This window comes from Vollenhovia emeryi, unplaced genomic scaffold, assembly GCF_000949405.1.
Source record: "Vollenhovia emeryi isolate VEMERY1.0 unplaced genomic scaffold, V.emery_V1.0 DF939147.1, whole genome shotgun sequence".
Classification (NCBI taxonomy): domain Eukaryota; kingdom Metazoa; phylum Arthropoda; class Insecta; order Hymenoptera; family Formicidae; genus Vollenhovia; species Vollenhovia emeryi.
In genome coordinates, this window is record NW_011967219.1 from 983,248 (window position 1) to 1,000,434 (window position 17,187).

A 17,187-nucleotide genomic window follows, 5' to 3' on the forward strand; every position below is an offset into this window, starting at 1 on the left:
TTTATCCCGAGCATTTCTTTTTTTTCTGTAAACGTTTTGCCAATGAATTAGGTGATTTCGACATTTGCTTTTCACCCTTTACGTAAATTTGTGCACAATTTGTTTTCGTAAAGACACCGGCAGCCATTGAATTTCGTAAACGCAGTCTTGAATTTTTTTGACTTATTTGATTTTCTTCACAAAATGACGTTTACTCTGACGAATTCAATTGCGGACTGGCTGAATGATGAAACGAGATGATTTGCGCGATCGCGACAAAAATGCAATTATGCAAATCGTCCGTCACTTATCTGTTGAGACTCAATGAAATTTGTTGAACTAGCAATTTACTCTTGTGTAAGAGCGGGTCTCAAACGGAAAATCCCGACGATAAACTAACCGCCACTGGTCGTCGTGCTTTGCCGCAAATATCTTTTTTCTTTTTCGGCGCGTATTCGACGAAAATAGACCGATTATAAAGAATCGAGAGTATCCTCAAATCGTTAATGACGGGGAGAGAAAGCAGGCCATAAATCCGATTGAATCCGAACACTTTCGTATCTTCCCTAGTGGTTCTCAATCGATATACTCGAAAAATTGTTACTTCCGTTGTCAGCGGAATTAACCGTAATAATTATCTTCGGCCTGTCGTCTGCGGTTCAATATTGTTGCATTAATTTATTACGCACTTTGTTAAAGTGCATTAATAAACGCACTTATAACGATTACGAATTTAAACAAAGTTATCGTGTACTTTAACTTTGTTACCTAACGTTTATATAACTTGTATAATACTTATACAAATTGCATAAGTACATATAACTTGTCTTCTATTTTATGTTATATGCTTTAAAGTATATAATATAATTGCGGTATGTTAAAGTATACAATAATTACAAGTTAGAATCGAAACCTATTAAGTGGATGGATGAGAATGCGGTGCTCGGGATCGAGAACGTTTTCGGCGCCGATCGGCGCCTCGATCGGATCTGGGTCGCGGTAGAGGTCAGACGACGGCAATTTGCGGTCGGAAAGGTCATGGCGCGATCGTTATCGAACGAAAGCAATGCGAAAATAGATCGCAGGGGTGCCCAATTTACGAGGCACTTCGCTCTAATTGCTCACATTTCTGCGCCAATCCCGAGACCCTTGGGCTTTCTAATTTAATCCCTTTCCCGAAATGCGACATTTCACCTCTCTATAAATATCGCATGTTCTTTCTTCGTCAAAGAATTCGCTAACGAATTAGAAATTTTGTGAAACACTTTGGCTATTTGGCAAATTTTCTAAAACCCCTTTTCCTAAATATGGCATTTCATCTCCCTCTATCGCATGCTCTTTCTTCGTCGAAGGATTCGCTAGCGAATTAATAGAAATTATATAAAATTGCCTATTTCGTATATTTTCCAACCCCCTTTCCTAAATATGATATTTCATCTCTCTATCGCATGCTCTTTCTTCGTCGAAGAATTCGCTAGCGAATTAATAGAAATTATATGTATAATATACTTTGCCTATTTCGCATATTTTCCGTGTACGTCTAATCGCACCACCGATAAAGACAAATGTCAACTTGGTCATTTTTTTTTACGTCTTCAAGATCGTTCATTTGCTTTCGTTTGTCTTTTTAATACTTCAACGGGGAGACGATCGAGGTAATCGACTCGACTCATGTGTGGTCCGCTCTGCGTAATATATACCGCTGGTATCGAACTCCAGACGGACCCTAACGACAGACGTATACATTTCGATACACGACAAAGGTTCAAGTTGGAGAGGAGGAAGACGCAAATAACGACACGTGGGGGACACCTGCGCCTCGGCGGTACCGCCGGAACTTCAATTGTACCAATCATGAGGCTCGGGCATGTTTATAACCCGGCCGTTTATCCGTACGTGCGCTCGCATTGACGTAGACGGACGCAATTACGGCATTCGCGACCAAGTCGCCCTGCGACCGCGCACGCACCGCTTGTCATTGCGAAAAACTTGCGCCAGCCAGCGAGAGATTCGCTCGGATATATACGCACGTCAGAATTAATCCAGCGACGTCGCGGCCGCTAGATACGTCGCAAAATGGCGCGGAAAGTTGCGTCACGGCGCGAAATCGCTCTACGCGGATCACGAGAAGCGGATCTCGAAATGTTCTCAGAATCGCTCCGCCTCTGCGAAACAAAACGCGCGGAACGGATTAAGATAGTTTAAATTGCGTTCAAGATAGAGTCTCTTTGCGTGAATGGATCCCTACGCATTTCCGCTGGCGAATTAGCGGCGGAAGCCACGGGCGTTACTGGCCGTCATTTTGCGAGAGCTTTCGAATTTTGTCGGCGCGCTTTCCGAATCGAGTCTTGAACGAAAGCGCCGTTTTTCCTCTAGTAGCCCAATGTATTGGCGCAATATTGAGAAATAATGTAAATCTAGTATTCCCAGTATTGGTCCAGTATTGTAAGATGGACGCCTTCTCTTATTCAGCCAATATGTCTATTTAGCTATCAATATTAGACCAACATTCTTGTTACATTGTTAAATGTTGGCCAATGCACTTCCAATATAAATCTAATATTATATCATTATTATCGTGCAACATTGGACCAATATTTACATTTATTCCATGGCCAATATCGGTTTTACGTTGGACAATATCGGCGAATGCATTTCTAAAGGCCTGGGCTTGGTCCAAGTTCCAGCATCGTGGACACAGGCCTTAATATAACCGACATTGTACCAATAAAAAGAGTAAAGGAAAATTAAGGCCAATGTATTTACGAGCAATGAATAAATTAACAAAGTAGATGTTTAATTAATAAAATTCAGTTGGCTAAACATTGTACCAATATTTAGCCAATGTTCAGCCAATGCACTGTGCTACTAGGGGTAGCCCAATGACTTTTTCAGTGAATTGGATGGAAATGAGCTGGTCTTTAAATTAGGAGACTGCCCCATCGCGGGTAAATACTTGACCAAAAACGAACAGGATATTGAAACGTTACCGTCGAGGTAACTTCAACAGTTAATTTGACGCTCCTTTAAAATATTAGAAAAACGACCGTCAGAGAGATACTTTGACGTCAATTAACGTTGTTTTTTTCCCCGGAAAAAATAGTTTCCTTCTTCAAGCAACGAAAGATATCAGCGTATATCTCTCTGTTCACGATTCGACGTAGAATGGATTTACGACGGACAGGATCGTATGAGAGTCACGAGATTTCTGGCATAAGCTCCCCCTCCTGTATTTCTGTCGACTCTAAAATTTTTTACCCGCTGACGCGGTATTTCCACTCGGGACATTACCATTTTGTTTATACGCAATAAGCGCTGTATTTCAGTCTCGTCTCACGCGCAAGAATTCCTGTAAATCATATCAGTTATTTCCACGAACTTTTGGAAACCATCCAGTGTAGTAACGGCATAATCGTCGTCAGAACTCATTTTGAGCTCGAGATTATTAAAAGCATTCGCAATTAGCAAGAACTCGGAGTAATTTCCACTTAACGTTTTAAGGCCGTTTGATCTTGTTGAAAAATTTAATTTCAGGACTTGAGGGATATACTACCTGTAACACCTTACTAATTATGTAAGGTACCTGGTCTTAACGTACACGCGCAGTGCCATTTTAATTTAATGTAGCTAATGCAGCTGCAATATTTTATCTCGAGCTGTAACGTTATACGAATTTCTTCAACAGGGCCTATGAATAAAGTCAGAGCCTCCCGTCCTTCGTACGTCCTTCCACTATCGATCAGGTTTATCAGTACGCACGACGGTCTGTTCTGCGAATTCGCCGCCGAACGTACAATAATACCGTTCCCATGGCTCGTTCAATCAGTTAACAACAATAAGCATTTAGGCATGCGAGCATGGGCGCGCGGAGGTGCTGAATTACGGCCGAAATTTACGACGCGGCCGCGGTAAATAAATTCGTGACACGCGGGCGACTAAAGTTCATTTGCGGTTTTCGCATTAATGTCAAGCTCAAGCGCCGTGGATTTCCTTTGTCGGGAATTGCATAACAATACTGCATATCACGGGCAGGTGAAACTCGGGCGACGGAATCGCGGCATATTAAATCTGATTTTAGAACGTTGATGCGAATCAATCGCGAAGTGATTTCATTCTGTAGTTTAATAAACATACAACAATGAATGCGTTAAAGCTTATTAATTGGGTAAAGTTTAATTTATATAGTTTGCATTTTACATTTTCTTACATATCTTTCAAATGTGTTTTACTTCTATAGTCTTAGCTTTATTTTTATAGAGTTTCTCCTAGATCTAAAATTATACCGCTATTATTGATGCAAAATAATTCGTCTCTCTTAAGGCTCTTGTAATTTTCTTGGAAAATTTACGACCGACTCTTCTCGCTCTATATATTATTCTCTCTTCCAGTTTATTCTGTATATTATTCCTTGTTATTCCATGTCATATATCTCATACTGTATATTTTTTATACTTCGGTTTATTAACACACACCAGGTCATTTCTGACGTATTCCAATTTATTTATTGCCCGTCCATCGGCGACTTTCCCTAAGGCCAGAAAAAAATAGACGCTTTCCATTACTATTAATAGAAGAGCTCGATGTTTCTCGGATCTCCGAGGATCTCTACGAGAAATGTCTATAGGAATTAGGGAACGACTCGAGTACTCTTCACCCAACTGCAAGCTAACTTAAAGCGAAGCATTTCCATCTCTTCTTAAAAAACGGATAAAAGCGGATAAAGTCCATCGACTTGCAGCGACTCAAGCGAATCAAGTCCAACGTCTCTCGCTATCAAGAAAATGCGCTGACGTGCAAACTGATGCGTTGCAATCTTCGGCAGCGTCCGAGAGGGAAGTACACCTTGGCTGCAGCTCAAAGTGTGACGGAATCAACCAACTGCGTCATCGAACAGTTGGAAGCATATAAACATACCAATTTCAAGACTTTAGAGTTCCTTTCTTCAACGCTTTTTGTCTCGCGAAAAATAACCACTTCCCTCTTGCGCGTCAGTTCAATGCTGTCGTAGAAAAAAGCAAAATGGACCCCCAAATACCTCGTTCGAAATCCGGCACTTCTTATATTATTTATTTTAACTTCTCCGGCGCAATTACGTCTGTCATATAATCGACAAACGAAACGAAAGCGAAAATGTCGATTCACTTCCGTTTGTCGCGTGCGAGAGATCGAGTGGCACGATCGAAGTGCAAGACAGGCTACAGTTTCTTAATTCGAAAAAAAAAATATTTTCGAAAGATAAATGAAGCAGATAAGTGACAGGAGAGTGTCTCACGGATGCACATGAATCACGCGCGGAGCGCAGCAAAAGTCACATAATCGTTGATTAATCAAACGAAGTGTACGAATCGAGTGAGTCACCAGCCAGCCTCAGATTTTTTTCGGAGAAACGATTTTTACAGCAATAAATACGCATGCAGAGTGGTCTTGGGACCGCGATGTTATCAGACTCGACTCGCGGATCGACGAAGAAACCCGGATAGCAAATCTGTCAAGGACAGACTTCGAAAGTGTCTGCTGCAAATTTTGTCAATAGAATGTCAGTAGAACTAGAACAGAATCTTCCAGCAGATTGACTGTAGAAATTGAGCAAAATGACGCTATTCCGTTTAACGAAATGACAGATTCTGCTACAAATTTTGTCAATATAATGTCAGTAGAACTAGAACAGAATCTTCCAGCAGATTGACTGCAGAAACTGAGCGAAATGACGCTATTCCGTTTAACGAAATGACAGATTCTGTTCGGTTTCTGCCAAACGATCCGCTGTCAGACTACATCGGCAGGCTCTGCCGGCAAAACACGAGTTTAATGCGGATGCAGATGATACCGGATATGTTGTGATATCTGCGCGATCTGCTACCAATCTGTTATACCGCGGGTAGTCTGCTTATTGGGGATCTGCGGCGAGAGGAGATCCGGTGGAGATCCCTTTTCCGGGTATCCGCGCGTTGTGTGCGGCGCCGGAAGCTATAGTTTCGCTGGAAAATGGGTTTTCGTGACGCGCGCGTTGGCGGAACGACCGGATTTTGGACCAGATCTCGCTCGATAGTCTACACAACACATCTTCATTGTTAGTTTGATTAACTCCGGCGCACTCGATCGTTCTTTGTTTTCGGATAGTTGCTGCCGTTTTATTAATAGACTTAAGACCCTCGTCACTCGAGGTTCCAGCTTGACTTCCCGTCATATCCCTGCGAGAAACGTCATTGATAAAGTCGCGGTAATAATTAATCACGCCACGCGAGCACAGGCGAGCGGAGAAAGGTATTTCGACGTCGACGCCTGGAAGCCGTTCACTTGGTACGGCACCGTCTCATTACGCCCGGCTTATTATAAGTTATTTACGGATTTATCGCTCGACAAGCGCCTTACCCGCGCTAGAGCGGACCCTGCTATTTTTAACGGGATAATGTAACGTCTCGATTATACTGTTATAAATAGGGTTAAGCGGCAACTGGCTATAGAGGATCGAGGCCCGCAGGTTGCGCGGACGATGACTCGATCAAACGTGGCTCGGCAAAAATCGCCCGGAGGTCTCATTCGCAAAGTGTCCCACGGCGAACGATAATAGAGCCCCGTCTATTCCCGTCTGCGAAATTTCACGAAGGCGATGACGTCACGCCGGCAATTTGCGGAATGTGACAAGCGCGGTAATGAGGATGACGCCGGCAACATTTCCCTTCGCGGGCACCTCGCGCGTCACCGTCGCCGGAATCCTGATGGCGGAATCGCGGAAAAAAACGGCCATTTACGCGGCCGAGTTGCGTAAGCCCGAGTCCCTTGTCACGTCCGAGTCACGTCGCGGCGATTTACGTTGCCGCAACGCTCTGCATGGTCGGAAACCGGCCCGGAACGGCAGGCGGCACCGCGATATCATCGCGCGATTCGACATCGGTAGGTATCGAGAATTGCGATACACTCAGGCCGAGGGAAAGTCTAAAGATGATTGCATTCGATTCGCTGGCTTTAATGGTCCAAACGCACAAAAAAAAACGTAAGCGGTAAAACTTAAGGGAGGTAAAGGCCCGAACACACGAAAAAACTGAAGCTGTAAAATTTAAGACTTAAGAATTTCAACCAATCGGAACTTTCAGCACCGCTTAAGCTCCCAAAATGGCTGCTTACGTTCTCGACAGTCGTTCGTCATTTTCCTGAAGTCTTAAGTTTTGCCGGTAAAATTTTTCCGTGTGTTCGAGCCTTGACAGTTGAGGACGCAAGCAGCCATTGTGAAACTTAAGCAATACTGAAAATTCTTAAGTCTTGAGTCTCGCCACTTAAATTTTTTCGTGCGTTCCAGCTTGAATACCGTCTAGTTTCGGAAGATGTATCTTATAGTATCATGCACTGAGAAAAATTTCCGATTAAATATAATCGGATAATCCAATTATATAATAGCAAACGGATATATCCGATTAAATTGTATATCCGATGAAAAATGTGGTCGGTTTTTCAATCAAGTTTCATCGGTAACTGCATTTCATCGGATAAATTTCATTGGATGTATTCATAATTTAGTCGGAAAACGCAATCGGAAAAATTAACCATATCGGAAACGCTGTTTAATTGGTTTATCCGATGAAAAATTTTCTCAGTGTGGATATAAATCCTAAATTATTACGACATAAAATCAATCGACAACTTCGTCACGTGTACGTGTATTTAATTCTTCAACGAAAAGCGATTGACAGGAATCGATAAATATGATGATCGCTGAGGACGCCCGTGCATTAAGGATCAGGATGATACATTTTGTAAAGGATGCCCGAGAATTTTGTTTTTTTACGTATGTGTAACGTTTAGAAATGTATGAAATCGATAAAGGTAGGCCGAGCTTGAGTAAACATATCTAAAAGAAATTGCAAAGGGAACATGGGAATGTTTGATCGATTGACAGGGGGAGTCTGCAAATATTTTACGATGCCTTAAGCTCCTTTAAGACCTCCGCAAACAGTGTCTTGGACTACAGAGAAACTTTGTAGATACAAGGTTTATAAATTACCGTGTTTAACTGTACTATAAAATTCGTACGTCTGTTTATTCGTTGACGACTACCTATCTGAAACGTTGACGACACTAGCACACAACGGAACTGACACATCGACGCGCGGCTAAGTCTCCTCGTCTTTAATATCATGACGTGGTTCAGACGACCGTGTCCTACATCGAGAAATGGCAAAGTGAGCGGCCAATCGCGAAACCGCCGCGAATCCTACAAAGCATTCTTTTTTTCCTTTCCCTCTCCCTTCTCGGTTTCCTACTATTGGCACTTTCTCTAATCGTAGGAGAAAAATTTAGCAGATTGTCCAAATCTCGAATTCGTCTACTGAAATTAGGATTGAAGAATTGCGGACGGGATTTCATTAAAGTATAACAACAGTTTCTTTTATTTATTACATATTTATTCGCCATTTGTTTGTTTTTTCTTTGCCTCTTAACAATATTAGAAAAAACTAACCGCCTATCAGCGTCTGCAAAAGCACGCACATATAATTATAAATAGATACATATATAGCATAATTTTTATATACAAAATATATAATATATAGAATATTACATATATATTACAGTAAACATACATATGCATTTATACACGTACACAAAATCGCATGATGCATATTACAATTCCAATAGCTAAGAATTTCAAACTATCTCTTGAAAACTCGAATAATTTTAAGATAAAAGGCACACAACTCTAACCAAGGACAATCGGTTGTATTAGTGTCGTGCGCTTTAGTTATTAAAACATTTAATGCGTTGTCCTTGCGCGTCGCAGGAAGGCTTTTGCATTATTAACCAGTGCAGCATGTGTCATTACGTATTGCCGATAATACGAATCCTTATGTAACGCACGATTTTTACATATCTTCACTATTTATCGTGAGCTGAGTATTATAGTTCCCTACAATTTTCAACTTGCAAGTTGTAATTGATATGAAAAAGAAAACACTGATCTAATTACGTAACATATAAAAATGTATATACAATTGTACAATAATAATATATATATATATTTAACATATTATAATAATACATAGACACGGGCACATGGGAGAATATATAATACAAACTTAATCTCTTTTCTGTTTAACTAAAATTTTAAGACAACACTTTATTCCTCTATTTTTGATGTCGTTCAAATGTCCCCAAGATCGACTCTCAATGCGACACATTCGTTTAGGCCTCTTTCAACATATGAACCAGTTTTGCCCGGTAAGATTAATCCAGTCGTGTCCTCAAGATCGTCTCTTTGTGAGAACGTCGCGTGGCTTCGCTGAAACGTTCCAACGACGTTAACCGCCAAGATCGATCAAATGTAATGACGTGTTGTGACGATCTTATCTAGTTAAAATTGATGAGACGTCCTCAACGTTTCGACTCTCCACAACGAAAGAGAGAGAGAGAGAGAGAGAGAGAGGGGAGGAGAAGCTGTTTGAATTTCCTGAAATGTTGTGACGATTATATCCGACGAGGTCAAAAAAGCGAAACTTAGAATCTGCCAACGGCGTCAGCTGACGGCAACCTGTGGGCTGTTTGCGACAAACTGGACAGGTTCCAAACTCTTCGCAGACGAGACGCAGAGCGTCCCGCCGTGACGATCAGAATATTACGCTGATTCACCGAACACGTGTGCTACCGTCACGTACATAAGGTATCCGCGAAATCACCCTGCGCAGCACACAATTCATCGGACATCCTGATTTAGTCTCTACAATCTTGCTTTATTCCAAGGGAAAATAGATACGGGACACTCCGCGGGGCAAGAAAAACGACATTTGTCTCTCTCGAAAGGAGCAAAGGATGCTTTTACTCGCCCCGAAAATCCTTGTTTTCTTTCACCGCGTCCCAAGTATTTTTTCTCTCTCTCTCTCTTTCTCTCTCTATCGGAATAGCCTCTTCGTTTTCCAAGGAATGTTTTTGTTTTAATCAAAATCGCGTGTCGCGTTTGCGCGCGTCGCTTCTACGAATTAGTCACGCGAGGAGCTATGCACGCGTGACTAATTCCCTTGTCTCGAAGTGGTCCAGCGCGAGAGAACGGAAGAATAATCGCGTAAGATTCGCTTGATGGAAGCTTGAGAAACCATTCAGCGGGTTTCACGAAGCCTCGCGCCACGCCGCAGCGACTCCCTCTTTCACGCGATCCCTTTTGCCCCGAGTCGAACTCGAAGGTGGCGTTGAACTTGAAAGGACGACGGGTTCTTCTTCTTCTACCGCGGCTGCGAGAGAAGCCGGGGAAAAATGTGGCTCGGCCTTCGTCGGGAGACCGTCCTCCTCGATCGAACGAGTTCGCTTCGAATCGGTTCGCCAACTCCCGTCCTCGCCAACTCTCTCGATCTTTCCCAGATCCCGTGAAATCATTCCAATGGTTCACGGGCGACTTGCGTTCCTCCCTCTACTTAATTAACGCTAGCTTGTTCATTGAACTCTCTCGATTCTTAAATGGACGTCGAGTTTTCCGAGTCTTGGCTCTTGGTACGCGTCAACTGCCGCGGACATTTCGATAACTCTTGGCTAGTTTGCATTCGTACGTGGTACGCTCGGCTCTCCTTGAGATTTTCGACGTTTTAATGCAGCGACACTGAACGCCGGGCATGCCACAGATGCCGAACTCTCGAACGCTTCGAATTTGAATGGTTTAATGGGGGGATTTTGGTCCCGAGCGAGATCATACTGACAAGACGATATCTCTTTGTTGCAGATCCACCCACCGGTAGCGTCTACATGATAGGCGGGGTGCTGATCGCTATGGTTCTGGTGGGCGTCTTGATCGTCCTGCTCGCCGTAACGATCAGGTAAGTGCCACTTTATCACTTATTATCTCCCATCGTTGATGTCGTTATCGACAATCTCATAATAAGCCTCATCCATCTACTAATGGCCATTAAAATCTTTAGGCCATCCTGACGTGGATTCTCCGCAAAATGCACGGTTATTGATATCCTTTCTTGATCCTACTTTATCATATTTTGATGAGAAAGACTGACCCCAAAAAAATGCCTTGTTGTGCATTAAAATGGCGATCGATATGAAGACATCACTTCTGACATAAAAATATCTATTTTCATGTTGCAAATAGAATATGTTGAAGTTCTCCACATTTATTAATGTTATGTTAATTGTTACACATTGATTCAAGATCTATTTTTGCAACATTATACTAATTCAATATTAAGAGTCTTTTCATTGCCAGTGATTATATCAATTTATTCTGTGACGTACGCAATTATATATTAATACAGAATATTGCCGCTAAATGTAGTTATTATCCATTTTTCTGTAAAATACATATTTCACGACCTTATCAACAACCGTGCATTTCGCGCCTTATCAGCTCGTTATTTTTTTTCTTTCAGTTTAGTATTACGGGTTAGACTATTAATGATGTTAATTAAGTAATTCACATTAGCGCAAGTGTGATGGTACAGCCTCGCGAGTGACGTTAAATGCAAGTGCTAAAACGCACGCGGAAAAATACACGCGGAGGAAAAATGGAAGCGATGAATGGAATAATTTCGCGTGACGAACGCACGATAATTGCGGCCGCTAACTAGATCTCGCATCGACGAATTGCGCGCTGAAAATTGCCAATTAAGGCCAACCAAGTCTCTTGAGTCTCTCTCCCTCTCAGGCTCTTTCTCTCTCTCTCTCTCTCTCTCTCGCTCTGTCTCTTCTCTCCGCCTAATAGCAATGTCGATTAGGCGCAGCGTTTGTAAGCTGCGGTGCATCTTATATTAGAAAATTGCAAGAAGCGAATCTAACAACGGAAATTGTCGAACAGAAAAATGCCAATATACGGTCTAATAATAATTTCGCGCAAATTATGCGCATCTTTCGTTCGGCAGACCATTATTTGTCAGTTTTGCAACGCGGTCTGGAACTAAACTTGGCACAATCGCAAACTCCATTCAATAACAATGATGCTAATGAGCCTCTTCGGCAAAAGAATTTATTGGGAGAAAAACCGGAAATTGGATTTCTCAAGGAACCTCCTTATAAGAATTTTACGGATAAGAATTAAACTTTTTTTCAATAAACTCGACGTAACTTATAAAGATAAATGAGCAACAAATAACCAATGAGCGACTGAACCAATCACGTGGCCGTTACGTAATATAAAGTGTAACAAATAAGTATTATTGAATTTATCGAAGGTGTATTATTAACTTGCCCGTGACCAATCTAATTATACACTAACACATTGAAACCGTTCGCGCGATTAACGAAGAAAATTTTCAGACTCGCGAACATTTTTTCACTCGGCGCATTTAACGGTCTCCATAATTTGATTCACTATTCCCGAAAACGCACCCGGCTGCAGATTCGTTTGCGCGCATCTCGGGCTGTCGCTCGTCTTTGTGCGGCTCTTAAAACAATGGATAGATATATTTTCCCGTCCAGAGGGGTGCGCGTACAGAGGCAAATATATTAAGAGGGAAGGAAACGCAGACGAGCGAAATGAGAGGAAAAAAAAACAAGAGCTCGAAACCCGAGAGCGTTTCGTTTATCCGTCCGTCTGCGAGTGTCGCGTGGCATCGGGGGACGCGCGTGGCTGAAAACGGCACGCATACGTCTGGCGTGCGCCGAACGGAAATAGAGATAAAGCCAACGCTCGCGCGAGGTGCTCTCGCGTTTCCCTTTCGGATGTTCTTTCCCGGAACGTCGTCGTCATCACGAGACACCGTCGAGACGCTGTCTCTCGTTCGCAGCGGATGCTGTATCGGAACAACGTCGTCGGCCTCTCCCGCGGGGCGGGTCTTTCCTTCGGAAAAGAATTTTATTGTCTACAGCCAGGGTTGGGGAAAGTAACTTTATAAAAGTATCTAGTTACAGTTACAAGTTACCAATTCTGATAAGTAACGCGTTACAGTTACAGTTACTCAAAAAGTAACGAATCGTTACTTTGCAGTTACTCTCTTGCGATAAAAATAAAAATATCAAATCTGCGTTTGAATTATTAGATGTCGATAAAGGCGTTTATGTGCAAATGCTAAGACCTGATACGATCTGTGGAGATTTATAAAATATATAAAGTAACTATTAATGTAACTATTAAAGTAGTTACTAGTTATCGAAACAATGTAACTGAGTTAAGTTACAGTTATAGATGGAGAGAAAGCACCGAAGTTAAGTTAGAGTTACCAAAAAAAGTAACTGTAACTGTAACTTCGTTACAAGACTTATGAGTAACGAGTTACTTCCCAACCCTGTCTGCAGCTAAATCGCACAGAGTCGTCCGAACGCAAATAGCGATTTCAAAGAGACTACCCTTACAGAAATGTAACAACTGAGAACGAAAAAAGCACTGAACAATAACTAGAGTTCAGTATAGTAATTGAATTATTAAAAAGTATTGATGCACAGTAATTTTCGAGTAATTATTTCGCACATTTCTATAAGGGTATGATAGAATTTTCGCATGTAGAATGGTGAAAGGGATTGCGAAAACAAGACGAGTCCTGTCTAAACTTTTGTTTAAAAAAGTTTTCAGTTACAAGGTACCTTCCCATACAGCACGCATGTCTAAAAGACATCTTTAAGACGTCTTTAAGTCGTCTTTTAGATGTGTATGTCTAAAAGACGACTTAAAGATGTCTTAAAGATGTCTTTTAGACATGCGTGCTGTATGAATTGTTTTATATACACATACATTCAGCTCTTCTCGATCAGACTGAAATTGTGCATAAGATAAATTAAATTTAACGAATAGTCACGAACAAGTTTGTTTTTTTTATTTTATCGCTTTTTACACTTAATCGCAATGTCTTGGACAATTGCCTGAAACTCGAGACGCAATTCTATTCTCGCCGACGCTAAAAGCGAGCGCGTCTTTTAAACGAGAATTTTCATATAAAGAACCGCTCGTCTCTTGTTTTAAAATAAAGATTGACATGAGAGTTACATTTATCATCGGCAAAAACAAGACGGGCAGCAAATAGCACGAAAGTAAAAAAAATTGAAATAGCTTTATTACATTCGTTTTATTTCGACAAATAATAATATTGAATGGTATTGTCAGATATTGAACAATATCTGAATTTCGCAGTCTCTTGTCACAATTTTGATAGGTTCTGATGTAACTTTATCATCAAATCAAATCTGTCGTCAATTTCCACGATGTCGCCGGTTTGGTCTTGTTCGCCAATTTGATTAACGAGGGAACCGAGATCTGCTGTACTTGTAAACGCGATTTCTGCGAGGCAGAGGCAGCGCGAGGCATAATTCTTCCAAGAGAAGTCTAGCTTTTGTAATTTCCTTCACGACGAGATTCAACCTTCCCTCCTCCCGCCGTTGATTGTTTCGCGCTAAATGAATCGCGCGACTCATTCGCGTTATCGCGTCTGCGGTAGATAATCAATTAATAATAGATTTTCGTATCTGCATCTCGGTGCAGATACGATAGTCGGTGAAAAACCGTCTTGAGTGACCCGCTCTAGGAATCTCCTATCTGTGCTGTCACGCACGAGAATAGATTTCAAAATAAGTGGAGAAGACCGCCGAGATTATATTTATGCGCGATAGGTCTTCTTGTCTTACCTCCTCGGTTCTCTTTTTTCATCCTGTCTTATTTAACCCGGTTAGAACATCTTCAAAGGTTGAGAATCGACAGCCTGCCGCCTTGCATTCTCTCAAGCTCGCTAGAGACGACCCATAATTCGCGTCGCGCCTCAGAACAGAATTCTATTTATAATTTTACCCGCCGCGTATATTATTAATTATATACGTGCGTCTTTAAATATATACTTATATCTTATACACCTGCGTATATCCCGATTTTTCGCAATTGTTCTGCGTGCATTTCGCAGTAAAATTATAAATAGAAACGCTATCTCGACTTCTGACATGACAGATCGTGTAAAGTGGACTGAATGCCTTATCTCCGCTTTATCTTATTCCGTTCGATTCAATTGAATCAAATTTTCGCGCCCGAGATTTAACGTGTCGCACGCCGCTCTTTTTCTCTCGCCTCGCGGCGTCCCGACGTGACTTTATCCGAGGAATCCCGATAGTAGAGGCATAGCATAATATAACTATTAGGTCCACTCTCTGCCGGCTCCTTTGATCTCTGCGGTCCCGATCACGTACTAATCCAAGCGATCTAAGCCACACTACCGCACATACAACTTTTCTCTCATTGGTTTGACCAAAATAACAGTAGATGCGCAGAAGAGATCGACGCAAAACTAAATAAATATACCATAGTATAACTAACTAGTATGCCTGCTCCATCATTTGTTTTGCGTCGATCCCTTCTGCGCATCCACCATTATTTGGGTCAAGCCAATGAGAGAAAAGTTGTATGTGCGGTAGTGTGGCTTGGATCGCTTGGATGAGTACGTATATATACACACACACACACACACACACACGTCACTGAATCCTGCCCGGGTGTATGGCGGAATACCACGATACATTTTTAAGTACCTATTTGATTATCAAAACATAATAATTTGTTCAAGATTGTTTTAACGTTGCAGCAATATAAAGAATAAATGTACAAACATTAACCTAAATTCAACGTAGAAAAGATATTTATACTTCAACATTCAGCATTGCAACGTTTCAGCAACATTATTTTAACTTTCTGTGCTGTATGGGATATGTGGTAGTGCGAAATCAGTGTGACAGGATTTTATACCAAAAACATGGCGGAACGCCACGTAATCGAAACCGAAAAGATCCAAGGGCCGACAGAGAGTGGATATACTAGTTATACTATGGTTATACTATTGCAGAGGCATAGCCACGGTGTAAAGATACAAGGTGAAGCAATCTGGTGGATGCGCAGTGTCAACCAATCAGAAGTAGCCCAAACTACCGAATTGACCAATCAGAAATTTGCCCCAACCTTCATACTGCAAATCATTGCGTTTGAATGCAGGAAGAACCAATGAGCAATTTGCCCCCAAAATTGGCTACATGCGCAACGTTTCACCTTGTATCTTTACACCGTGGGCATATAGCCGTATAGAAACGCGCGCGATTCAAAGATGAGGACCTTGCCGTTATTGTTAGGTCAACGTAAACGTCGCGCGTGTAACGCGGACCGAGCTCCGCGCGCGTATTGTGCGAAGCAATAAAGGCGTCCTCACCGCACAGCCGCCGTTGCGTAATCGCCGCGCGGGGGGACGCGCGCGGCGCTCTTTGAATTATTGTTTCCTATCGCGGCTTGATAAGCGCCGGTCTCCGCGCGCTTTAGGACGATGCCCCTCCGCACCCTCGGCCCTTGCGCGACCGCCTCCGTCGTTTGTCCGCTGGACTTCCGCGAATTGAACTCGATCTAAACTTGGCGCAGCGCGATGCCATCTTATCCGAGCCATAATTTCAATCAATATCTTTCGACGTGACTGATTACAAATTGTCTCCGGTTGAGAAGTCTCTTATTTTTGTTTTGTTTTGCGATATCGCGATGAAGCTCGACAGCGGATTGTATATTTTGATCGAGTTGAATTTAATTACGTCCCGTTCGCACGAGTTGATGACTCCGATACTTTCCTCTCGTCTTATTAAACGCGTAAAATAATACGTTTTCATTTCGCTAAAAGCGGTATTAAAAGGTTAATTTAAGCCAACGGCACACGACACTACTTTTTCCTATTGGATTGCTTACGAGAACCAATGAGGATGCAGAGTTTTAGATCAGATGACTTAAAGCTGAATCCCGATTGGTTCTCGTAACCAATCCAGTAGGAAAAATAGTACGTGTACCGTTGGCTTTAATTTACACTCTTATGTCATTCTACTCGAGAGTGAAGCGTTAAGTTACGCCGTGGAAATGCCTGAGAAATAAAATTCTACCGACGAAATGCACGAATCGTTGACTGCGCGTTAAAAATAACGTCGAATTTTTTTTTAGCGCAAACCGAACGTGTCGCGCAAACACCGAGTCGCGTACCTGCGTCGCGAAAATAGAATCGCCGCGAAAACGGAAGGAAAAACGGCCTTCGGCGCCAAACGCGAGGATTCCCCACAGAATACCCCGAACGATTATACGCTGAATACTTACGTTTCGTTAAAATCGTCGCGATACATCGCGGTGCACAATGCACCGTGCAAAGAGAAACGCCGAGCGAAGGAGTGGAAAAAAGCAGCGTGTTACGACGACGAGAAACGAGAGGCCACGGCCGCTACCGCCGCCGCGTCGCGTCGCGTCGCGTCGTGTCGCGTCGCCGTCGGTTACACGTCGCGATTACGCGACGTAAGGACGCAAGT

At 42.3% G+C, this 17,187-nt stretch overlaps 1 protein-coding gene across 5 annotated transcripts in view; it reads left to right on the forward strand.

Annotated features, from left to right (window-relative positions):
- LOC105566035 overlaps positions 1 to 17,187 on the forward strand; it is an 89,175-nt gene that overhangs the window by 62,402 nt on the left and 9,586 nt on the right. For all 5 annotated transcript variants that reach the window (XM_012019726.1, XM_012019729.1, XM_012019727.1 and 2 more), the window contains one exon: positions 10,676 to 10,769. In XM_012019726.1, coding sequence (XP_011875116.1) covers positions 10,676 to 10,769 — 94 coding nt within the window. The remainder of the gene's footprint in view (positions 1 to 10,675; positions 10,770 to 17,187) is intronic.